At 47.2% G+C, this 24,147-nt stretch overlaps 4 protein-coding genes across 12 annotated transcripts in view; 2 read left to right on the top strand and 2 right to left on the bottom strand.

Annotated features, from left to right (window-relative positions):
* Positions 1-7,397, top strand: part of PAK5 (p21 (RAC1) activated kinase 5) — a 98,044-nt gene extending 90,647 nt beyond the window's left edge. For all 3 annotated transcript variants that reach the window (XM_055816523.1, XM_055816522.1, XM_055816521.1), the window contains one exon: positions 31-7,397. In XM_055816523.1, coding sequence (XP_055672498.1) covers positions 31-186 — 156 coding nt within the window. In that variant the 3' untranslated portion in view covers positions 187-7,397. The remainder of the gene's footprint in view (positions 1-30) is intronic.
* On the bottom strand, positions 6,743-18,804 carry LAMP5 (lysosomal associated membrane protein family member 5). Its single transcript, XM_027788435.2, has 7 exons — positions 18,683-18,804; positions 17,037-17,133; positions 16,605-16,777; positions 16,280-16,411; positions 16,093-16,198; positions 14,496-14,684; positions 6,743-7,921 (listed from the first exon to the last, which is right to left on the bottom strand). Exons 2-7 carry the CDS (start codon positions 17,074-17,076, stop codon positions 7,743-7,745), a joined length of 819 nt encoding a protein of 272 aa, XP_027644236.1. The 5' UTR covers positions 17,077-17,133; positions 18,683-18,804; the 3' UTR covers positions 6,743-7,742.
* LOC129785338 (collagen alpha-1(I) chain-like) lies at positions 17,043-18,676 on the top strand. Its single transcript, XM_055816524.1, has one exon. It carries the CDS (start codon positions 17,185-17,187, stop codon positions 18,229-18,231), a length of 1,047 nt encoding a protein of 348 aa, XP_055672499.1. The 5' UTR covers positions 17,043-17,184; the 3' UTR covers positions 18,232-18,676.
* Positions 18,805-21,010: 2,206 nt separating the features above from the next.
* Positions 21,011-24,147, bottom strand: part of PLCB4 (phospholipase C beta 4) — a 208,597-nt gene continuing 205,460 nt past the window's right edge. For all 7 annotated transcript variants that reach the window (XM_055816320.1, XM_055816321.1, XM_055816319.1 and 4 more), the window contains one exon: positions 21,011-22,810. In XM_055816320.1, the coding sequence (XP_055672295.1) occupies positions 22,722-22,810 (89 nt within the window). In that variant the 3' untranslated portion in view covers positions 21,011-22,721. The remainder of the gene's footprint in view (positions 22,811-24,147) is intronic.

The following is a 24,147-nucleotide window of genomic DNA, read 5'->3' as shown; positions in this document are numbered from 1 at the left end:
TCCGCCCCTAATGCCAGTGCGATGTTGCAGGTCTCCTCGGTCCTCCGGGGCTTCTTGGACTCGATGCTGGTGCGGGAGCCCTCACAAAGAGCCACAGCACCAGAACTGTTGAGACACCCGTTTCTTAAACTGGCTGGGCCCCCTTCTTGCATCGTGCCCCTCATGAGGCAGCACAGGCATCGCTGAAGCCGGTGACTTCTCGGAGGATGTCAGTGCAGAGTCTGGATAACGGCCACGCAGGAATCCCAGCAGCTGCGTGGGAACCGCAGGCAGAGTTGCAGAGGAAACCCAGCCCTGCGGGAATAATGCGGTGTATAAAAACCCACGGAGGTGCCCTTGGGGGCTGCGAGGGACCGGGGAGCGATCCTGGCCACAGCTCGGTGGCCATGCTCCGCCGTGGGCCGTCGCTCCCCAGTGCTGTTGTCTTCTCAGCCATCTAGGCAGAAGGCGCCAAATGCAAACAAGGTTGGAAAGATAATTAGTAGAGGATAGCACAACCAGAGTGAAACACCAGAATTTTATTGCAGGCTACAGCACTTCTGTTTCAGAACACTTTTCTGACAAAAAAAAAGCACTTTTTATCTCAGTCATAGCAGCGCAATGTATTTTGCAACAAATTTGTAATTTTCTGTACAGTACATTTTGATAATTTGCAGTACTTTGTCATGTAACTGTTGTGTTAGTTGAAGTAATAAGTGTAACTTAGCAAGAATTTGAGAAGCTAAATTTTCCTACTTTTTTAACCCTTTTGAAAAGAGAAAAAAAAAAACCAACACACCTTGAGTGAGTTAGAAGGTGTTGCAGATTTTCCATCGGGGGTGAGGAGAGCACTCATCCCACCGTCACAGCAGCCCGAGGAGCCATCGCTGCCTGTCTGTGGGAGCACGGGCCCTCTGGCCGTGGGCACTCGCCCTCTCGCCGCTACCGGTGGCAATCAGAGCTGCTGCTGAATGGTGGCGGTCATCAGGGTCTCCCTGCCCGTCGCTCCAGCGGTGGGAGCTAACGCACCTGGCGTACCTTTGCGCAAGGGTCACCCTCTCGTGCCATGGTGGTCCCATCGCTTTATGACACCACCAGGCCCGTTTGTTATCACAGAAACCTCCGTTATTTCTGTCACGCTCTGGAAGTGGAAAGGAAGGGCAGGAGTCCGTCTGCCCGCCCGCCCGCCCGCCCGGCGGGTTCCTCCAGGGCTCAGACAGACCGTTGTGACGCGTTACGAGATGTTTGCCATAGAGAAGAAGTCGTGCTGCTGTCTAGACCTTTTTGAATGTTGATGCAACAGTTGACTACTACGGTGCAATTTTGTGTTCTTTGTTGGATGACTCTGCATGTTAACTGTAGGCCTAAATAGATTTGCCTTTAAAATTTTTAGAAGTGCTTCATAATTATTTCAATTATAAATGGGTATTATTTATTAATGATTAGTTCTTTTTAATTATGTATAATACAAAAGCCATGTTTTTCAAGGGTTTGGTTTTTTTCTTACTGACCTCATTTTACAATATTATTAAGAAATGCAAAGCCAATTTTGTGAAAACACAGTTTCTTTCTTACTATGGAATTTCATAGTGAATAAATTAATTTTTATTTATTGTAGTAAATTATAAACAAACATCTAAATCTGGCAGGAGCTGTTTCTTGTAGATCTTCCTCCAGGACAAAAAGAGTTGCCAATAGGAAAGAAGCTCCTTTAGTACTGCCCTTAAAAAAAGTTAAAGAATATTTGAAGGGAGGGAAACTCACAGAAAGGAAAGAGGAGATAAATACAAAGTCAGAATAGAATAAATGTTCTTACATCTGTGTGTCTTACTCCCCACTGCTTTCTCTTCTTAACTCTGTTTGCACATACTGAGAAGACACTAAAGCAAATACGTTTGCTCCCGCCGCCCCACCACGAACACTCTCCCGGTACCCACCCGCTGAAACCTGGCAGCACCCACCGTGTCCTAAGGTGTTTCTATTTTGTAGTCTTGACAACTCAGGAAAACAGGCTGCACCAGTAAAGGCAATGACACACAGGCAAAGCTGTAATACTAGCCACTAAATAAAGGAAACTTTTTTAACCATCTTTGAATAAAAAAGGGGTTGGGGTTGGTGGGGTTTTTTCTTCAAGATTCAGCACATTTTAGGCTGTACAAGTGAAGAATTTTCTGCAACTTTCTTATCATTAGATACTTTAAACTGTATTCATCAAGTTTACTGAAAGTTTTGTCAATTTCAAAGGGTTTTTTTGTGAACACCAACTACTGGTGAGACAAATGCACATGCAAGTTAAATAAATTAATTAATAAACTCTTTAATTCTCAGTGTGTTTTTTTCCCCCATGCCTTGCTTTTATTTTCTATTTGATTGAGTCGTACAGTATTGGACCAAGCAAATAAAAAGAAAAAAAGGGTCTTTGTCTAGAATGTGCGCTATAAACACACATACAAAAACATATATATATATACACACATATATATATTGATTTAAAAGTCAGTGGCCATGTCTGCGTTGAAAGGCAGCGGCTCAGCCCTGGTTCCTTCCTGCTCATCACAGCCGTGCCCTGACTCTGGGTGGGGAGCGGCTGGGAAAGCCCAGCCCCAGCGGAGGTCGCAGGGGATGAGCACCAGCCCCCTGAGGGCTTGGGGTTAGGAAAGCCACTGGATCAAAAATAAAACCTGTGCCAGCCCACCAGCCATGGGAAGCTGATTTCAGGTGTCATGCCTGTATGGGCAGGAAAAAGCAGGTTGTTCTGTACTTTTTGATTGTATTTATTAGTTTAAGATACTGGAAGATAGAGCTGTCCAGCTATCATTTCCCAAATTACAAAAGTAGGAATAAGACCTCAAAAAAGAGCGTCTCAGTGTCAATAGTATTTTCTCCTGGTTGACAGCACAATCACTGCATAAACACCTATGATGAGCTATGGGAGTGTGGCAAAACCAGGCAGCCTGTGAGCTAAAACCCCTAAACACAGCGCACACAAAAATAAATCCCAAAGTGAGGGGAAAACAGAGGGAAATAATCATTCAAATCTATATCATCAGCCTTTGTGAACACCTTGACACTGGACACTAATTTTGTTCCTCCCTGTGACCTTCCCACCTCCAGATGAGACCAGTCCTGGAGCACCCGTTTGTCATTCACCAGCCGTTTCCTCCATCACTATCACTTTGTGGGTTGCACAGACTTGCCCTTGTTGGGCATCTCAGCAAAAACATACACTCTTTTTAGGTTTTTTTTAGATACCAGATGTTGGGAGCATCCATTCACCCAGAAAAGGTCTTAAGCTGCTGCACCAGCTGAGGCTGACCCCGCGTACGGCCAGTTACTCCAATGCATCTGTTCTGCCTGTCGCTAAGGAACGATGGCTTCCGAGGTCACCGGCTCTAAAAGTATTCACAAATACTTGTAATTTTAGTACCAGAGGCCAGGGCATTTACTGGCTATGTAACTCCCCTCCTCAGCAATACATTGATAATTTCTAATTAAAGTTCTAATCGTAAGTACTGTGTAAGTCATTAAGAGCTGCTTTAGTAAGTGCTTAATTATTACAGGTCCTTACAGAGCTCAGTAGGGTGATAAGTTTCTTATATTTACACTCCTTCTACTAGTGTTCATAAACATCTAAAAAGCAAAGCATTCCAGGTTTGCAGCTATCTCATAATAAGCCGTCAATGAATGAAAGCTAAATATAAAATTAAATCACAATAAAAGTGCTGCCATCCTCAAGATGCCACTGTAGTTTGATGGGCAGGAGCAAAGCTGGATGGCTTTTTTAACCTCTCATAAATAAATTTTCAAAAATGGAAAATTCAGACCAAATTCAGTTAATAGTGTTAACAAAAGGATGGAAAGAATTAAAAGATTCAAAGGGGTTTCTTTCAAAATCTTAACTTTAAACAAGATACATCAGTCTGGAGCACAATGCAAACTGTCACGGAGCTAAAATTGTTTCTATTTTCTTTCTTCCCAAAGAGAAAAAAACCATTTCAGTCCATCAAAAAAAATCATTTTCTATCTTAATTTAGAAAAATCAAGAAACTCCTATATTCACGCACCTCTGTTCCTGATAGCTCACAGACACTTTCACCCTGAAGGTGCTGCTGAGCGCTGCCGACAGGAAACCTCCACCATCTGGCATGAAAAGCTGAAAAAGTTCTTACAGTCCATGGGCACAGGGCTGTGAGGGCTGCACCAGCCTTGGGGGCTGTCCTCTCGTCAGATGGCCAGTGCCACCACCTCAGCGCATTGGCTAGTGCTCATGCATTGGGATCCGTCAAGGACAGTCTCCTGCGAGCGGTGAAGACGAGGTTTTCCTTGGGCATCTCTGCTATGACAGCCCTTAAAAGGTCACTGCAGGTTTAATTAAAATTAGTTTGCCGAATCAACCATAAATGAGCATTTTTTTCATCTGAAATACATGTAGATGTTCGAGCGCGTCTCCTTGTTAGACCAGGCAGATCCTGCTCACTTTCTGCAGCTGGGGAAGCAACACCACGAAGCTACCAACAGCTTTCCTTGAACAAGATACACCAAATTCCCAACTGCTCCAAAAACAGCCTGGAGATAACATTCGGCCAGTAGCTCCAGCCCCTGGCCACTGCCTCTCCTGAGAGTGACACAGCCAAGTCCCACATTTTATTGCCTTTAAACAGCCCCAAGCAAACCCCGAACTGTAGCTTCCAAGGGAGGCTAAGAAAGTAAACACAGCCCATGAAATGCTGCAAGGGTGCAGAGCGGTGGGTTTGCCACCTTCTGCTCTGGTTTTGAGAAGTATCTGTCAATCCTCACCGGCCGTGGACAATCCTTCCTGCCTCCAAAGCCACTCTGCAAAATAAGTATGATTTCTGTGGGATACAAGGACCTATAACGCAAATGGGACTGCCAGCAATGGCTTGTGTGAGGAGCCATCACACCAGGTAAAAGCAGGAGGTGGAGAGGAAGCAGCATAAAGGCTTTGCACGGTTGTGTATTTTTAAATGCTTTGCACCTACCCTGCCCCTGCCAGCGGCCATGCACTGGCCTTAGTACGAGGCTGGACGCACCCAGGGCTCATGGCAAGCAGCTGAGCCATGCAAGTCCACTACTGGTCCGGCCATCCCTTCAGGGAGTTAAAAACCAGAGAGGGGAGAGGCATCAGAAATCAAAAACTTATAAAAACACTGCAATGTGCATTTCCTTACCTCGGTAAAGCTACTACTAAAGGCAAGTGAAAGGGAAGAATCTCTTATATGTCACCCATTTAAAATTTCCATATCTAAGTGGACACACGACTAATTCAGGTTTCTCAAGGGAAAAGAAAAAAGGGATAGGTGCTGATGAATGTGAAAAGGAGGAGGGAAAAAGCCCTAATGGGCTCTCCTAGAGAAACAGATGGCACAGGGGAAAACCAGGACCCTCTTCCTTGTTTCCAGCCACAAAGTTCTTCTCTCCCCCCATTTTTCAGAGACAATGCCCCAACTCTTTTGTATCTTAATTATAGTCAACTGAACCAGCAGAAATTGCTCCTATTGACACCAAAGACTTGCAGCTCCCTGGGAGGGAATCGGTCAGGTGGGGAGTGAGTCTGAGGTGTCTCCAGTGGGGTGCAATTTCCATCCCCATCCTGCCACCGTGTCCTGCCCCAGTGCTGCTCACCCGCACCACCGTGCCATCCCAATGGCTCCTGCAGCTGCCATGCCAAAATGTGCTATTCAGAAGATAAATGACAACAGAGGGGCTCCTGTGGCATCTGCAGTTCCGCTGTTTCCTTCCTTTTTTTTTTTTTTTGTGATGTCAAATGCAGGAGCAGATGTTGCAGGCTGATGGGAGCTGGCTGGGAGAGCCTTTCTGGCTGGAGGGCAGACAAGAGCAAGGCAGGACAAAGCTGATAACTACGGCCCCTCTCTATTAAGGATGAACCTTTAATCCTTTTATTCACCCTCCTGCTACCTATAGTTTTTTCTGGCTGCCTCTAAAAGAACCTTTTTTTTAAAAAAATAATCAGCTCATTGTAGGCAGTGGCACTTGGGTCAGCCTGAAGCCCGCCCAGAACACTTTTCACTGGAGTTGTAAAAGAAAAGGGCAAAGCCACAAGCATCATTAGTGCCATAATTTTGCTTCTTACATCCAAATGAGAAAACAAAAAGCCAAGCATGACACAGAAACGAGACCAGGAATAAGACAGGACTGAAGGAAGACTTGCTTGCATCCACCTTCATTTAAAAAAAAACACATGAATTTTGGAGGAGGCTGCAGTGTTAAAAAGCAGTTAAGTTTCTCCTCTTGCACTTCTCAACATTGAAATTACTGTCTTACTACGCTTATTACCCTGTTTTAAGCTGAAAGAGGAGAGTCTGTACGAGGCCCTGTTTGGATCAAATCAGTTCAAGCACAAAGTATTTCCCATACCCTAAACGAACACGAGCTCTGGACCAACCCTTGCTGCAGGAACACTGGAGCCAAGGAACGGCAAAGGTTTCAGTGGGAACCAGACAAAGCCAGAGCCAAACGCACCACTGCCCACCAAACATGTAAGAAAGCACCAGCCAAGAGATTAGAACGATATTAGAAATAACCAATAAATCACAGAATACCAAGCCACCACCATGTTTTCACCAAACCATGTGCATGCTAGAATAAATCCTACATTTAACATCCATCCAGATTATGTATTTTTGCACCAATTCCATTAGATACCATGGAGTTTAAAAAAGCATTACATCATTTCAAAATAAGAAGGCAAATCAAGTATTATATATGTACATGTTTTAATTAATTTTAAAAATTGTCTACATTTAAGGATAGATTTCAAGGGTTCCCTTATATTTTTTTCTGTTACATTAGATTATACCTGAATAATCTGCATAGTAACTTTAACATTTCTGCTTTCTTTTTTATTTTTTTTTCACTGTGAAAATATCAGTTGCAGGTAGCAATGTAACATCTCAACCACAATCACAATACGTGCAGGATGTCCAGCCAGAAGCATTTCTCAGTTGACTTGCAGTAGCATGGCACTTTATAATTTGTTTATCAATACTTTTTTTTTTTTTTAATTTTACTTCAGATGTGCCTCAAGAAGCAAAAACAAACTTTCTTCAGTCAGTCTCAAGTGTGGGGTCAGCTCCTCAGCTGGCTGCAATCTGCTCTAATTTATACCAGCTTGAGGTTCTGGCCTTTAATTATTAATCTAATTTTTTTTTCAAAACACACCTGTATTGCCTTCATGCTGTCCTTAACATAAGTGCAAGCTTCAGGAATGTGCTTTGAGTCCCTTCACTAGAGGACCTTAATGAAGTCTGTGCAATGGCTCCATCCCCCAGCCCTGCTCCCTGCACGGACATGAACGGAGAGGGCTGAACGCTGCAAGAGCGGCACATTGGGGAGGTTAGAGTCTCTTGAGATGGAAAAAAAGAAAAAAAGCTCCCCCCCCCCCCAAAAAAAAAAAGCCAATTTTGCCCCAATGTTAAACTTTGACATGTGAAGCATTTCTGTTTCCAGATGATCAGCCCAGCTGCTTAAGAAGGTATTCATACCACCTACTGCCACAGACACACTCCTAGAATCGGATGCTCCCACTCTTACAGAAAGACAGCTATGGCTCTGCACTAGCTGTATTAAAGCCTAACCTTAACTTGTGTGTCTCCACAAAACACCCACCATTAGGTGTTGTGAATACCATCTCTTGCCCCCCCACAACTTTTCCTCACCCATAGAAAAAAGTGCTTTTGCTTTTCTTCTACCTGATAAATATTTGGGCTTCTTGATCCTGTCCCCTATCCCATGTGTTTGTACTGAGATCTGTCGCGAGGAATCTGCACTTGGTTGGCTGTCAGCTTGTGGTGGATATGGTAAACACAGAGGGTTATCACGATAACCAGCCCCAGTATCAGGCCCAAAATCAGTGGCAGGGTTTCTTCTAACTGCTCCCTCTGGTCCACCGGACACTTGTGTTCTGCAGGGACACAAAAACAAAGGACAGAGGGAGAGAGACAAGAATAAGCCATTGCAAATCTGAACTCTCGCTGCAGTAGTGAACTGACCTCCCCAGAGTCACAGCTCCGTGCTGGGGGTCCCTGCGCAGCAAAAGCAGCTGCAGCAGCAAGGACAGGCTGCAACCACCATCGGAGCCCCAGGGAGAAAATCACCTGCTTTGGATGGAAGTGAAATCACAGTCACCACACCGGGTTTGGAGGGAGAGGTAACATCTATCACACCAGCTGATGCAGTGGGAAAAAATGCTTCTGTTGCCCTCAGCTCCTCCTCAGGCCTCTCGGCCACAACAGCACAGCAATGGCCTTGTTAGGAGCAGGAGAGCGTAAGCCTAAGTCCACCGACTGGCTGAAGATCTGCTTTGTCTATTTAGTTAGAAAGTCTGTAAATACTGTATCACAAACCCACAACATCAGTAAGTCTTCAATCCTTCCATCACTTACCCTGCTCAGCATTAAAAGATTCTTCCCCTCTACATGCAGCACCTCTCCCCTCTCTGTGAGCTCCCCATGGAGAGCTGACCAGCACTGGCAGAGCATCTCTGTGTGTTGGTGGTCAAACAGCACCCTGGCACCCCACAGTTTTTGTCAAATATAGCAAAGGATGAGCAGAAGCAACATGAGCCTCCCCAGTGTTTTTCTCTATGGCCTATGAGTCCCTGTCATAGCCTAATAAACCACAGAAAATAATAAGAACTGCAGCTACAATGGTAAAACACTTCTCTATTTAGCTTGCAAAGGCCACCAAGGTTAGGAAACACGTTACACTGGTAATCCTGATTCAGCTCCCTCACACTTCCAGAGTCTACTGCAGGCCTGTATGACAGGATCACAATTTACGTTTTCCCCCCTGGGACTGTTGATTATCCGTACTGATGGACAGGCAGAGCAGATGCTGCTGGATGGGGCTGCCACACCAAAAAGAAGAAAAATGTCAACTCTAGGGGGAAAAAAAAAAAAAAAAGGTTACGAAGTACAGAAGGAACAGTGTTCTGGCCTCTGGATCATCTTCTTGATGGTACTAGAGTTGTAATGAAAACAGCAATTACTTAAAAATAAATAAATAAATAGATATAAGAAATAGATAAATGGATAGAAATAAAGGCTGTATGTTAGATGGGCAGATACAAAGGGCACCCACTAATTCCTCCCATCGGTAAAGACCATCCAGATGGGTTCCCCAGACAGCTGATTGCAAGACGCAGAGACCTGCAATACTATCAACAGCAAATGCTCTGCAAATCTAATGGCATGTGGCAAAGAGCAGGAAAACCCCAGAGACCCCCAGGCCCAGGCAGGAGGTGACAGCACCGATGCATCTCCAGCAGTGCCAACACCTCCAGGAGCTCTGTCGCCTCCCAGAGCCAGCCCTCCTCCCAGCACCAGGCTTGCAGTGATGCCATCAGGAAACCTTTCAAGCTGTAAATGAAGTGAAACAAAAAAGCAAAAGTGAAATGTAGTCTAACAAAAAAATGCCCTTCTCGGTTCTAGTTGCTCACTGTTTCACCAGAGGAGTGATTAATCACCAGGAGTGTTACAGGCGATTCAGCAGTAGCTGCAATGCAGGGGTTTTGTTTGTTTCTATTAAGGAGAAAGAGAAAAAAAAAAATCCTGATTATTATTTAGCTCCCACAATTGTGTTTCTACAGCTTTATGAAATCCTTCCCGGCTAAGGATGCTAAGGCCTGGCAAGACTTGCAGCGCCAAAGCAGAGACACAGTGGCAGGGTGGCAGCCCCGGACCTGACAGAGCAAAGCCACATACGGGGGTAGTGCCATGGGGCCAGGGGTGCTCCGACCCCCCCGACCCACACTGCGGTACAAAGCAGCACCCCTCCTACAGCAAAGCTCCGTGCCGGGGGAGCTCCTGCGCACTCACCACACGGCTGCAGACAGCCCGACGGGCCCGGGTGTGCCGACGTGCCAGCCAGCAGCGCTTTAGCCCAGCTGCCGCAATCTCTTCCTACGGGCACTAATATTTGCTTTGAAAGTGGTTTAGCTTAAACCCCACAGAAAATTGAAACAAGCCTGCTGTAAACCCAACCCAGGCCATTCACCTGTGCTCAAACATGGCAGGCTCGCCTGCGTGCCTTTCCTTAAACAAGAACGATGCCGCATTTGCAGGAGCATGGGGTGAATGTGAGGGTCTGCAGCCAGCGAAGAAGGTAGAGCTAAAAGCACCACCGTTGTGATGCAGAGGGCTGACCCAACTCTAAAGCACCTGCTTGCAAGATATGAATTCCCAGCTTTTGCCAAAGCAAACTGGCTGCAGAGCACAAAGCACGCCAGAGGACAGGGCTGAGGCTCTGGTGCCCACAGAAAGCCATTAGCTGTAATTGAGTGTCTGAGTCACAACTCAAAAAGGTGTCAACTCCTGCAATCGGCCAAAGATGACAGTTCTTTATCCTGACATTTTTAAAAATGGATTAAAAAAAAAATCCCACACCAAAAAACCAAGGGGGGGGGGGGGCGCGGTTGGGAACAACACGGGGGACAACCAACCAAGTAAAGCAAAGCTCGCAGTCTCCAGCAGCACCCCCCAGCCACACTGCTCTCCCCAGTCAGACACTACTGCACCTCCCCGGGCAGAAAGCACTCTGTCCCAGTAGTAAAGGCAGAGCAGCCACCTCCCGCCTTACCAACACCTTCTCCTCAACAGACACATTCATTTTCTCCTTTTGGAGCAGATCACCAAAGTCTGGGCTCTTAGGAGAGTGTAGGAGGAACGGGAATGGGGCTGTGGGGGACGGAGCACGGGAGCACAGGCAAGTGCTAAGCACAAACACATCTGCAGCAGAACTAAGGCTGTCCAGATTCTGACTACTAAGAGGATGAATTTTGTATTTTAACATTAATGTTTAAACACATCATTTTACAATATAAAACTATTTTCACATTTATAACAACGTACTTTAACATTAACACAGCATTTTTCACCCCAAGAGTTGAAAGCATTGCATAGGCACCAATGTCCACAACACCACAGGGAGGTAGGTAACAGGCATCATTCCTGGTCTATCAGCAAAGGGAAAGGCAAAGGGGGAGCAGGAGGGGAGAAGGGCTTGCATGAAGTCCGCAGCAGACACAAATTCAGACACTCAGCCAGTCAAGCACAGTGCGGGCAGGCGGGCTGGCTGATGCATGGACAAAGGAAACACCATCCCATTGGGAGCTGCTATCTATTTTAAATCAATGCCTTCTGCAGGAAAACAGCCCTTTCCGTCAAATTTTCCACAGGGAGCTCAGCATTTCCCAGATTGCTGGGTATTACCCCTTAGTCGAGGAAAGCAAAAAGATCCCCGGCAAATTTTAACTACATGAAAAGTTCAGGTGATGCCGGGAGTTCTGCTGCATCCCAAACCTGGCAGGATCACCCCTGTGCTGGAGAGGTGCTACCCTGCAGCCCCGCTCCCTGCCCCGCCAAACAAAGACTGCGGGCGGATACAACGGAGGCATTTAGGTACGTTCCTCATTGTTCTTTGTGCTGCACTTCCTCCAACACCCTGCTCACCCAGGCTCACGTACTGCCACGGTTTCTATGGTGAGCACTCGTCCAATTTCAGCACTAGGCTATAAAACCACCCAACAGGCCCATTTTCTTGTTTCAGCATCCTTCTGCAGAACAAATAGCAGCGCGGTAAAGGGGGCAGTTGCTTCCCACAGTCACGACCATAAGCCTGAGGACCAGCGCAGGGGCTGTTCGAAGGGATGGGAAAACAGCCCAGTTGTGTCTGGCATGGTATGATGGAGTTCTTCAGATTTTGAGATGGGCATTTTTAAGTGATTCGCTTAAAAAAACCGAACAAACAAAACCCAAAAAACAGTCCAGGTGCTTTTTTAAATGTGGCCAAATACCTTGCAAAAGGAGCTACTGGGTGCCAAGGACCCTTGAGAAAATGTGGCCCTTGTCTGGGGTGGCTCAGAGGGAGACGAGACTTCCCAGATCCTGGTCCCTAATTCTCAGCCTTTGTATCCCTTTGTATTAGTATTTTGCATTATTTTGATTAAAATCAAGAGCTGACAATTGCTGTGGGGTTCTTTTGTCAGTTTAAAGGTCTTCCTCACACCCTCTCAATCCAGCTCTTTTTACTGATCTTTTAAGCTGAAAAATGTACACACATTTTCCCCATTAAAAAAAATAATTTACAAAATCCCAAGCTCTGAATGAAAAAAATGTTCTGCTGCTTCTGCAATGAAATAGGTAAATATATGTACTTACATATATTTATGTATATGTGATAGTTGGAAGCAGCATCTTAAAAAAATGAAAAAAATATATTCTAGTGCATGAGTTTAAGCATTCCAAAATAAATAAATAAATAAATAAATAAATTAAATAAATCAATCCCATTACTCCCTAAAATATTTTTAATCCATCCCAGACAGGACAGTGTCAGGACTAATGACAAAACCTTTCCCTCAGTTTCTTTGCAGCAAAAGGGCCCTGACCCTCCTGCATCTCAGCGATTCTTCTGCTCTAGCAGGTCTCTTTCTCTATTCTATAATATTTTTAAATGTTCTGTAGCTTGTTCATAATTAATAGGAATTTTACGTAATGGGAAATTAATGAACCAAAAAGGAGAAGGCTAATTGCTTTAATTTAAGATTGGCAGTGATTCTCAAACCCCACAAAGGATCATGTTTTGCCATGTATGTGCTGAGGACACGCCACAGGGAGAAGCAGCAGAGCCCTGGGAAGCGTCACTGATAAATGACTCTTGGGCATTCCTGACCATCCTCTCCAGGTGCTCTTTGCTATTTAACGTCATTCAACAAAATTGTGGAATTCAACAACAAAAAAAAAAAGTGTCCTTGAATAAAGAAAGCAACAACAAAAAAAACCCAGAAAGCTTGACAAAGAGAGAAACCGTGCTTTCCGCAGGAGGAGAAATTCCCTGCACGGGTTTAAAATTGCTAAACCAACCAGGGTTTCTTTGTGTCCTGGAGAAAAAACCAACCCAAATTACAAAAACAAAGGGGGAAAAAAAAACAAAACCAAAAAAAAACCAGAAACAAATCTATTGCCTGATATGAAAGAGCGTATCATGAAAAAGGCAGGTAGTTCCCTTTGGCAACGAACCTCAAGTTTGGTCGTTTTAACTGTCAGCTCTCGGACTTGACGAGTTTGGTATCACAGAGACATAACAGCTAAAACTGACTCCAGAGTTGCGTATTTTAAATATGTTTCTCTCAGCCTCTAAGGTCTGCCCAGCCAAATCCCGAGTGCAGGAAGCCTGGATCCACAGGAGGAGGAGAGGATGAAGATGTGCCAACAAACAATTATAGGAAACTATTAAATTCTACCTTTTTCTCCCTGTAACATAACCTATGCAAAATGTGGTTATACTTTAAAGGAGGGGGATGGGCGGAATGGGAGTGAAAAAAGATTTATTTGGGCCCATGAATAAAACCTCCATACTACACTGGCCTTGCCATGAGTAATTCAGCCACGCAGAGCTTTGCCAGAGCCAGTGTACATAATAGCATGTATTTACTACATCAGTTAGAGGAACACAAGTCGTGAGCTTAAATGCTTGGCTCTATAGTCAGTGGTGGCTTTTTATTGCGTTCTAAAATATTTCTCATGTGCAAAATAATAAAACCCCAGGTTTTTAATGCCAGGCTTGAAAATAACACCATTATTTTCTAGCTCCTTATTAAAAGATTTGGCTATTACAAATCTTATTTGCATCTTACTACAATAATGGAGTTAATTTGCTAAGATAGCAATATAAAAAGGGGACTAATCTCAAGGCCCGAATTCAGGTGAGCACGTTTACACTCCCTCATTCAACCTGATGGGAAAGGCAGGGGGAAGTCGGGGAGGAGGAGCACCATGGCTTCTTCAGGCTAAAGGAAGGCAAAATCTGCAGGAATTCTGCCCCACGACAGCATTGCTGCTGACTTCAGTACAACCTTTTGATACAAACAGCACACGTTAATTACCATTTTCTTTTATCCACAATTAATGTTAAAGAAACCTAAGGAGAGGAACAGCGTCCCATGTGTTTGGCACACGAGGTGCCTCGCTGAAGTCCCTGTTACTCTTCCTTCACCCTTGCAACAAGCATTAATCAAACTGAAGCCAGCAACGCGCACCGCAATTATCTCCTGCCACCGCAGCCCCAAGCTTCCCTCGGCGTGCAGTGGCCCTAAAAAGCCCCTGGAGCTGTCCCAAGGCACCTTGCATGTGCAGGGGCTGCTGAAGCCCTGCAGGGCTCCCCAGGGACTGGGCAGTTCTGGCACTTGCTGAAAACCTAGCCAGGTAAGTCCTTACAGAAGCCAAGGTACATGCAACAATAGCCCACGTTTTGACCAAAGAGCAGCTGGGCTGAATCTGTAAAGGTTTTTTTGGGACCACAGAGGCAGGGAATGGGTTTGAGGGACTGCAGGGAGCACTGACGACCTGCTGGAGGGAAGGGCAGGTGCTCTGATAAAGGTGGGACCCAGATTCCTTCAGAACATTGTGATACCCCCAAAGGTCACAGCAGCGTCAACATCTCAGGGATACAGGACATGCCTTCGCCCTGCACCTTACCTTCACTGAAGACAAAATCCGCAGTGATATCAAAGGGCTGGAGGCGCACTTCCGACAGCAGGAGCTGCACAGACTTCTGGTGGTCGCTGGAGACAAGGGAGATGGTCTGCTGTGCCTGGCACTCATAGGACTTCCCAGCCGGGGTGACCAGGGCAGAGAGCCGGTGCGAGCTGGCCGTGTGCTTCCCAGCTGGCCAAGGGGCAGAAACAGCAGAGGTCAGGTCCCGTCTCTGGGGGACCAACGTGACTTTATTGACAAAGCTAATGAACGGAACACAAGGATACGCAGGCGGTGTACGATGCGGTGGCCACATGCTCCACTGCTCTTAAAGCAGCATATTCTCCTGGGGAGGGATGATGCTTTCAGCATGACACCCTCCCATAACCAGGGCAGTTCCTGTACTCGGGTTGGCTGTCTGCAAGCAGGAACGGACAGCTGGAGCGCTTGGTCCTTCCAGCACAAAGGGGAGAGCTGGTTCTGCTTCTGCCAGCTATGCTTATCTCGCAGGACTTGAAGTCCATGCAGTCGGAGGACTGGTTTCTATTGGTGTGTATGCAGGTTTCATCCTTGGACTGTGCTCATAATCCCTACACTTGAGAAACAGCAATTCCTGTGGCTGCACTTAGACTCTGAATTCAGGTGGGAAGGAGCAATGCAATTTGGGGACCTCACTACAAAGCAACACAGGCCGTATCACCTTTCCTGAAAATACAACATGATCATTTCACCCAACTATAGGTTCAAAGAAAATATTTTCCCATCGTGTCAAGCTTGCTTTACAAATAAAAGCTGAATACGGCTCATTGAGGTGGACTGGGGGGTGCCTTCCACCTCCCACTCTTCTGCAGCCTTTTGTTCCCCCTCCAGCAGCACAGAAAGGCAATCAGCATTTTGCATTTGCAGGGGATGCTGAGGCATTGCCACTATCGTGTTTTGGGAACCCAAACAGTAGAAATAGCAGCGGGAAAAATAGCTCCATGTCCAGCGTGCCTTATGCCATAAACTCTTAACGCCCCATTTGCTGGAGTCTGAAAATCTTGAGGAAGAACAATTTGCAAATGACAGCGTTTCAATGTTCAACGCAAGGCAACTCATTTCTGAGCAAAACTGAGATAAAATGAAAGCCAAAAGAAAGGAAACCCAGTGAGAAAAGAGAAGGATCTGAGGTGCAGTGGCATGCAGGGGTACAGCTATTGATGTCCGCCTCATCTTTATCTTGGGAAACAGCTCCTTTCCCCACCTATTCAACCACCATTGGAAGCAAGAAGAAAATTAACCTTAGAAAACATCTCCTGCGGGAAATGAGACTTTTTTTTTCCAGACCAGGTAGACCCCTGCCCCACTGCCCTGTCGGGGGGACCTGCAGCCCTGCAAGTGGCCAGAGGTTGGGCTCTGGGCTCTCCCTCCCATGGCAGCGGCGGTGATTAAGATAATATGTAGTTTAAAACTGGCACCTGGCCCCCCCAATAAACTGCATTTAAGTGAGTAAGTAGCCCGGGGGTGCTGGTCTCTGCCCGCCCGCCCCCCCCTGCCCCCAGTTCCCCGCTGGCCAGACCCCAGGGATCCCCTTTAAACCGCGTCCCCCCAGGGTGCTTACGACTGACAGCATCCTTGAAGTAGGTGCGCTCGCCAGTGTCATAGGTGAACTGGATGCGGCTGAGCCTCCAGAAAGCCTCGGGCCCCCGGGACGTGTTGTGCCCCTCCTGCCGAGACAGAGCCGGTCAGGGCCCCGGCAGCCCCGCCGTGCCCCCCAGCCCCCGGGGGCGCGGGGGGGAGCCCCATACCTTCAGGAAGAAGAGTTTGAGGGTGTACGCTTGCTCCAGCCAGGAGATCTCCAGCTCCGACTCGTTAGTGCCACACTTGCCCTTCATCTCGGCACCCCGCGACAGCGGGATATCGGCTTGCTCCGTGATCAGCTGCAAACGGGAAGCGGGGCTCAGACGGGCGGCCCCGGCTCCCGCCCCCAGCCCCAGCCCCGGGTGAATACCCTCGGAGGGCACACAGGGCTTCCCAAAGCACCGGCGGAGCCCCCCGCCCCAGTCCTGCCGCGGCCCCGCGGCTGCGGCGCTGCAGCCCCGAGCCCCCCGCCGCTCCCCCGGCCCCACTCACATCCACGTAGTTGCTGGCCCACACGTCGTAGGGAACGATGAACTTGGCGGCGAATTCCGCCATGAGACACGTCGTGCGGTTTTCCCGCACCACGAAAATGTCCTTTTCGGGGTTTGGGGAGAGCCCGGAGAGATTTTCAACTTCTTGCTCGGCAGCCAGGCGAGCCGCGGCGTCTGCGGGCAGAGATGCGCTGAGCGGCGGCCGAGACTCTGCCAGCTCACCTGAACACCCCCTGCCCGCCCCCAGCCCGCTGGAATAAGCTCCCCTGTCGCGACGGGGCGTCCCTGTCGCGACAGAGCGGGCAGCGGAGACGGGGCAGCCGGTGGCGACGAAGCAGGACCGGTGCTCTAGCAGCGCCGGGTCTGTCTCGGAGCCAGGGGCTGCCTCATCGCGATAGGGCTCCATGTCGCGACTCGCCGCCGCGATACTCACGCAAAAGGAAGAGCAGCCCCGGGAGGCGCCCCCCAGCCATCCTCCCTGCTCGGCCCCGGCGTGTCCGCGGCTGCTGCTGCTCCTCCGAATAGGTCCGCTCCGGAGAAAAGAAAGGGGGAGAATAAAAAAAGAAGAAGAACAAAAAAAGATGAAGAAATTTAAAAAAAATCGGGAAAACGGAGGAAAAAAAACCCTGAAACACCTCCTGTCTCAGGAGCTGCACAGGCTGCAAAAGCACTGTGCTGCGGAGCGGCGGGGAGGAGGGACGGGGAAGTGTGGGTGTGGGGGGGGAGGGGGGAGCCGGCAGAGCCGGTGGGGGCGCCCCCGCGGAGGGACGGGGCGTACGCGCAGGCAGGGCGGGGAGAAGGGATTCCCCTCCTCCCCCCGGAGGGGCTCTCGGGGATCCCCGCGGGGATGCCGGCGGAGAGCGGGGACCTCGCAGGGGGGAGCCGGGGGACCCCGGGCCAGCTGCGCCCCCCCGCCGTGCTTCGCGGGGCAGGGCCGGGTCCCCCTCCCCGGGGCGCTGCCCCCCTTCCCGCTCGGTGCCGCGCCCGGCGGCACAGCCGTGCCCGTGCGGAGCGTTCCCGGGTGCCGGGGGGGCTGCGCAGGGCTCGTCTCTGCCAGGCTCAAGGGTGCGGGGCGCCCCGGGGTGACGGGGCTGCAAGGCGGGGCGAGTAACGCAGCGCCACCCCCTCCCCGCCGGCCCCGGGGGCTGCCTGCCGCCCGCCTCCCCCGCGGGGCAATCAGTCCCCTTCGCTCCCTGCAGAACCGCGGCCGGCCGTTCCCCCCTCACCCCGGGCGGAGGGGTGCCGGCCCCGTTCCCCCCGCCCCGGGAGCAGGGGTGCCGGCAGAGGGCTCTGCGGGGGGAGGCGGCGCGGTGCCACCCGGTGCGCTGCGGGCTGCCCCGGGGGTCGGCGCGGCCGGGGGCAGGCAGCACTGGCGCGGGGCACGGCCCGGCAGCGCTGGCCCCAGCGCCCCCCCGCGCCCCTGGGGGCTCGGCTCGCCTTGCCTTTCCCTTGCGCCCGGCGATGATGCCACGTTAAAATATTTTTTCTGCCCCTCAGCGGGAGCTTGTGTGGCTCTTCAAGGCGCTGCCGCCCGCGGCCCCCTACAACGAGCACGTCCGAACAGCGACAACGTACAGACACTAGTCCCAGGGGCAGCAGGAGCCCTACACCACAGGTATTTTTCGTAAAAAGTCAAAGGGACAGCAGCTATTAGGAGCGTGCACCGTTACGGGGATTCACTAGCAATTCGCTTCTCTAGTTCAGGAAAAGGAGCCTGGAGGAAACGGTCCAGGGTTTTGCAGAGCAAGGTACTACAAGGTGAGTTCTGATTGTGGGCAGCTACCTCGGGGAAGCTGCCCCTGCTCTGCCAGGGCACACCTGCAGAGAGGGGTTTTCTTGCTGGGAAACAGCTCTTTAAAAATAAAGAGCACATACTGAAGGAACAAACTGATTTTTGTAACTATTCTGTTGAAATTCCTTTCTGCTTGCCGTACATATTCTAGCCATTTCCTCCCTCCTGTTTCAGGATAGTCATTCCTGCCCCTCAAAACAGAGCCAGACCTGTGTCAGTCACAACACAGGAATAACCTATGGATAATAGTTTCACGGGACTATATAAAGGGGAAAAAATAATTTTACCTGAGGCTCTTTGACTGCAACAGACTATTCCTGTGGTGATCTTTGTGCCTGGCTTCCTCAGGTCTCTTTCGCTGATGAGCTCAGTATTTAACTGGCTTCCATTTCCTCCTCTAGTCCCCTATTTAATTTCCAGGTTTGTTGAGGTTTCTAGGTAGCTTCTAAATCTTCAGACAAATCTATGATTCTGTGCAGCTGCCCCTGCATCGAGCCTGCGTAGGAGGGTACCTCTGGGAGCAGCTGGGAGAGAGCAGCTGTGTTAGAGCCACGGGCCAGCCTGACCCCCAGCTCCCCGAGCCCCGCAGCACAGAACCGTGCTCTCCCGGCACCTGCCAGCTGCACATCACAACAAAAAAGCCTTCAGCTTCAGTGACAGTCCCCACTTCCAGCCTACAGAGCCGTGTTTATCCTGCTCTCCATGGCAAAAAACAGGAAAGGCCCAGGATTTCCTAATACCAAAAAAAGCCCCCAAACTTGGATAGAGCAGAAGGGTCTCACCTGAGGGAGCTGACTTGAAATGCTGTGACCAGGGTCAGTTTACGGTCACAGATTGGATCACCTGTAACCTGCCCTTACTCCCAGCTGTGGACACTGCCCGTGTATCTCTGAAGGCTGAATTCTCCATGCTACCCACCAGCTACCAGACAGCAATAACTCTTACCAGCCTCCTCGCAGAGAGCACTCAGCGCGGCGGCAGCAGGGCTGCAATGCTGGGACCAGCGCTAGCACATCCCTGGGAGCCGGGTTTTCCCAACCAGCGGCTCTGGGGTGTCTCTGCCACTGGCCACTGGTTTCACAGGCAGCCCGTGGGCGACAGCATGTGGAGTCTGGCAAAGAAATCATCCCCGGAGGGTATCTGGCAATGCAGTCTGACTGCACTCAGCTGGGGCAGGGGTTTAACAGACACCCACCTGGAAACAGTTAAGTTAATGACCAATCCCCAAATTACTGGAAGCGAAAGGTTAGCCAGCTGCCTGGAGGGCAGGGTGTCACGGCTTCCCTGAATTTATCTGAAGAGATTCAGAGAGGGAAAGTCTGCCACTTCCATCGATGAAATTTCACTGAAGTGGAATCCATCACCCCGGCAGGGAATGACATTTTAAACTGCTTTAACTCAATATCAATGTTCAAATTGATTAGCCGATTTCATCTCAATGGAAATTCTCACCTCATTACATTAGCGGCCCAACTTCAAATAATTTTTGAGTCAAATACTACTTAAACAGCATTTCAAAATACTTTGCTAACAAAAGTAATCACTTAATTTCAAACAACTGTCTGCGTTTTATGCTAAATCATCAATGGATTAAGTACACAACAGTTCTGGGAGCTGAGCCTACCCACTCTGTGGTTTCACAGAAGCACATTTTCTCTCTGACTTGATAAATGTCTTGCTCCTGGCTGAGCAGTGAACACAGACCAAAAAGGAGGCTGTGGACAGTATTTTCTAGCCTTCCAAACCCAGCATATTCCCTTATGCATAGGCTACTCACCTGGGTATTAAGACAGGCAGGTTTGATTTTTCTCAGAGAGGGACATGAGCTGAACCCAGGTCCTCCATTTCCAGTTATTCCTTGAACAGGTAGGGCAGTGGTTTCCAGCCAGGCTGTAAGCAAGCTTAAGAAAACTAGTAATGTTCAATGCTTCACCATCCAGTTCCCTCTGTATCTCTACTGGCTAGAAACCACTGTGGTAGGCAACAGCATAAAATTCCAGCTCACAGCACTGTCTCCACCAGCGGTGTTTTAGATGTTTTTAATTTAATTAAAAAAAAAAAAAAAAGTCACTGCCTTGTCTGAGGTGCCGGATCCTGTCCGGCACGCTCTGAAAACACTGCTGCTCCCAGCTCCTTCCAGCACTCAAACCATGCTTAGAGAGCAGGGAGAGCTGTTCCCAGTACACAACCTGTCTTTAAAACATTATGATCGAAAGGAGCAGAAGATGCCTCCAGGGGTTAAGTGGCATCAGAATGGGTATTCTGAATAGGTATCACCAGTTTGTCTAAATCCTGCCTTAAACACCTAAAGACTTCACTGACCTCTGTCCTGGTTGCATTCTCAGGGTAGTGCTGCTATATTGTACTCTGGTTGCTGCATCTCAGCGTAGTGCTGCTACACTGTACTCTGGTAGTTCTGTAGTGCTGTGAGGACCGATGCTGCACAATTCTTCTATCACTTAAAAGAAATAAGACTCCTTTGACTAAACAAGCTGTGATAGCAATATATTAACACTATGCACATTTTTACAGGAAATACAACTTACTAAAAATCTGCAAGTAATGCAAGTTATAATACCACCGCACTACCATTCACTATAGTCAAAACTAAAGGCTTTGAATTTTTAAGGTTTTTATTAGAGAAGTTGAAAGTTTCATCTCAGGACTGACAAGAACATAATTATCTCTTTTCATTTATTTTGTTTATAGGAATATGTAGAATTTGTTTGTACAAGCATATACAACAAAGTAATTGGTGCTTAGTACATTAAAATCAGGAATCTGATTTGTTCTAAACTACCAGTTTTCCATGCAGTCATCTTTGATTTGGCAGCATGGACAAATTCCAAGCGGAATGCTTACATGCATTGTTTTGCAATATAACTACAGCAAGCTCTCAAAACATGCAAATTATCACATTAGCAAATTGTTCTTATATCTAATGGACATAAAAAGGTTATTCCTGATATGAAATTCTGAAAATCTGCATAAATACTTCTGTGTAAAATTAAATTAGTTATGTACTTTTCTTTTACTACAAGTATCAAGAATGCCCATGTAATTAATATACACACATATATATAGAGACCTTGTTATGCTAAAAGTCTTTGTAATTAATCAAACAATATTCTGTGCCATACATTTATTCAGTATTTACCAGCTAGGAGAATGACTGTGGTCATATAGTAGGCATTACAGTCTTAGTAGCATTTGTATCACATGCAAACATACTCTTAGCATTTCTGTTTACTAATTTTATCACGTGGCGACAAGTATGTGATTTTCTACAATGTTGTGATTCTGAAGTGTATAAATACTTTTTACATTTTCACAGTTACAAACTTTTTGCCAAAAGCCATTTAAACAATCTTTAAGTTACAATGAACTGTTGTATCTGGGTTCTGCAGCAATAGGATCAAAATGCAATTTCTATACAAGCAATGTAGGATGTAAACTTTTCTTAAAGTGCCTAATATGTAAATCCTTAGAGCACTGATCAGTTTTGGCACAGATACACTGTATTTCCCTCACGCTAACCATTGCAGTAACTTTTACAGGATATCGGCTTCTTTCAGACATGATAGAGTTGATATGGCACTTGTGAATGACATCATTGGACTGCAGAAATACCCTGTCAAGTTACTGCTACAGCTGATGAAGTTGGCTGATGACTTTGTACATATTGTACTTCTGAATATACACAGTTAACTTTCAACTGCCTACTGCCTGAAAAATACTTTGATATATCATTTTAAATTGCCCCAACTCAACTCCTTACTATACTGATTATTACGGTGACTTAGCAGAAGATCCAGTTCACTGGGCTCAATGACATCAGGTACTGAGCATCGGATGAGTTGTTGCTTGTCAGCATCTGGCAGCATGAGGTTTCTACACAACATATCACACATGAGAACACAAATGGTAAATAACATGACTACAGTTTTGTTGCCATTTGAGATGATGTTAAAAATATCTGTTGTGTTTCAAGGCTCTGATTGTGTAATTCTGATGCAGGCAAGCTGCCTGTTGAGATACAGAAAGGAATACAGGACTGGGTTTAAAAAACTGTCTTCATCTTCTCATTAGTGTTTTTCTGAACAAAGGGGACTCTTAGGGAAATCCAACAAAAGAAATTCAGTGCCCAGTGTTAAAAAAGAAATAATGCAAATCTTAAGACTTGGTGGTCCGTAGCTACACTTCTTATATTAAAAAAAAAAACAACAAACACCCCCTGGCAAAACAAAACAGAAGAAGCCCACACTTCAACCTCAGCAATGTTATTTTGAAATTTGTCTCATTTTAAGGATGCTGTGTTCTCCAACTTCAATTTGCTTGTTGAGGCTTTAGACCACTGTTGCTGGCCTGCGATCCATCTCTGCTTCCAGCTTCACCATCTGCTGCATCTCCTTTGCCTGCAATCCAAAATAACCGCATGAAGCATTGCATTAGACCTTTTGTTCAAAATAAAGCACGTTTTATATGACAGTGTCTGAGTGAAACACAGGCAAAACACACTGAAGGTATATGTAATAACATTATGTTTACCCCCCAAGTGTCATTCTGTTTTCAAAATCCGATGTAATTCTTATGTCTAAAAATTCTTGGGCAATATTTTTTGATCCTATTCCAAGACTCATGGGTTAACTTTCTGAAGAAGTATATGGTAAAATGCAGAAGCTCCTATTTTGGGGAAGAAAACTAGGCAGATACCAATCCGAGACTTTCTCCTGACACAAAATGTCTTTGGGAATGTATGCTTCACTGCTGTTGTGTGAGTACTGGAATGTGTTACTTCCTGAAACGTTTAGAGAGCTCATCTATGATCTGGACTAGTTTTATCATGAAGACAACGAATGACAAAAAATCATCAGTGTAGTATCTTCCTTGCAGTAAGCAAGATTTTTAAGTAATAATTTTTTAAAGAATATTTTTTTAAAAATAATCTCCATCAGGCCTGGAGATCTTTATGATTACAGATGTGGTGTTTTTCACCTCAGGCTTAGACTACTGCTATATGCTCCATGGGATTACACACACTGAAATCCACCTGAAGCTGTATCCAAATGCATTGTGCAAAATACAGCAATGAACGTAAGCCTGACCTCGCTATGAACTCTGCTTGCCTCAGGCTCTGCAAGCAGAGTTAAAGTGATGTATATAAATGGTAACTGGCCTGGGAATCCCCTGCTTAGAGAACACTTCAAATTCCCTTCCTCTCCCTCTCTCTCACAGGTGCGCGCACACACACACACACACACACACACTTACTCCTCCTGTGGCTCAGTCACAGATGAGAAGTTGCACTTTGGTTTTGAACTCTGCAGTTTAAAGGAACTGGGAGTCAGCATCTCTTTATTTTCTCTGAGGTCTCTAAATCTGGGAAGGTATTTAAATCCATAACCCAAACGACTCAGTTGACCCAGACGGGAAGCTAACCCATCTATCTTTACAATCAAGCTCCCGAGGATTAGGACAGGTTTAGGAACAGGCAAACCAGGATAGTACTGCCTTTGGTGTAACCGCTCTGTATCTGTTGTGCAGGGAAGAATGGTTACTGGACTTCATTTAACATGTTCCCCCCAAAGCTGTAAATGTTACTTAGACAAGGAACTTTGCTATGCAAACTCCTACTTAAGGAGTCACCTATGTGCATATGCAAAAATAGGCAGATGTAGGTCTAAAGTAATGAGATGCACAGCTATTCATTTTGCAAGGTAAACGTGGGTTTGTGCAGATGTGATATACATGC

Source organism: Falco peregrinus, chromosome 11 (genome assembly GCF_023634155.1).
Source record: "Falco peregrinus isolate bFalPer1 chromosome 11, bFalPer1.pri, whole genome shotgun sequence".
NCBI lineage: Eukaryota > Metazoa > Chordata > Aves > Falconiformes > Falconidae > Falco > Falco peregrinus.
The sequence above is the reverse complement of the archived record's forward strand: the minus strand, read 5'-3'. Positions and strand labels throughout refer to the sequence as shown.

Coding starts and splice junctions, on each gene's coding strand:
- LAMP5 (XM_027788435.2), bottom strand. CDS start 17,076: ATGGCTGGGGGGCGCCTCCCGGGGCTGCTCTTCCTTTTGC. Junction 16,199..16,279: donor TCAAACTCTTCTTCCTGAAG/GTATGGGGCTCC, acceptor CTGTCTCGGCAG/GAGGGGCACAACACGTCCCG. Junction 14,685..16,092: donor CTTCAAGGATGCTGTCAGTC/GTAAGCACCCTG, acceptor CCCCTTGGCCAG/CTGGGAAGCACACGGCCAGC.
- LOC129785338 (XM_055816524.1), top strand. CDS start 17,185: ATGAAGAAATTTAAAAAAAATCGGGAAAACGGAGGAAAAAAAACCCTG.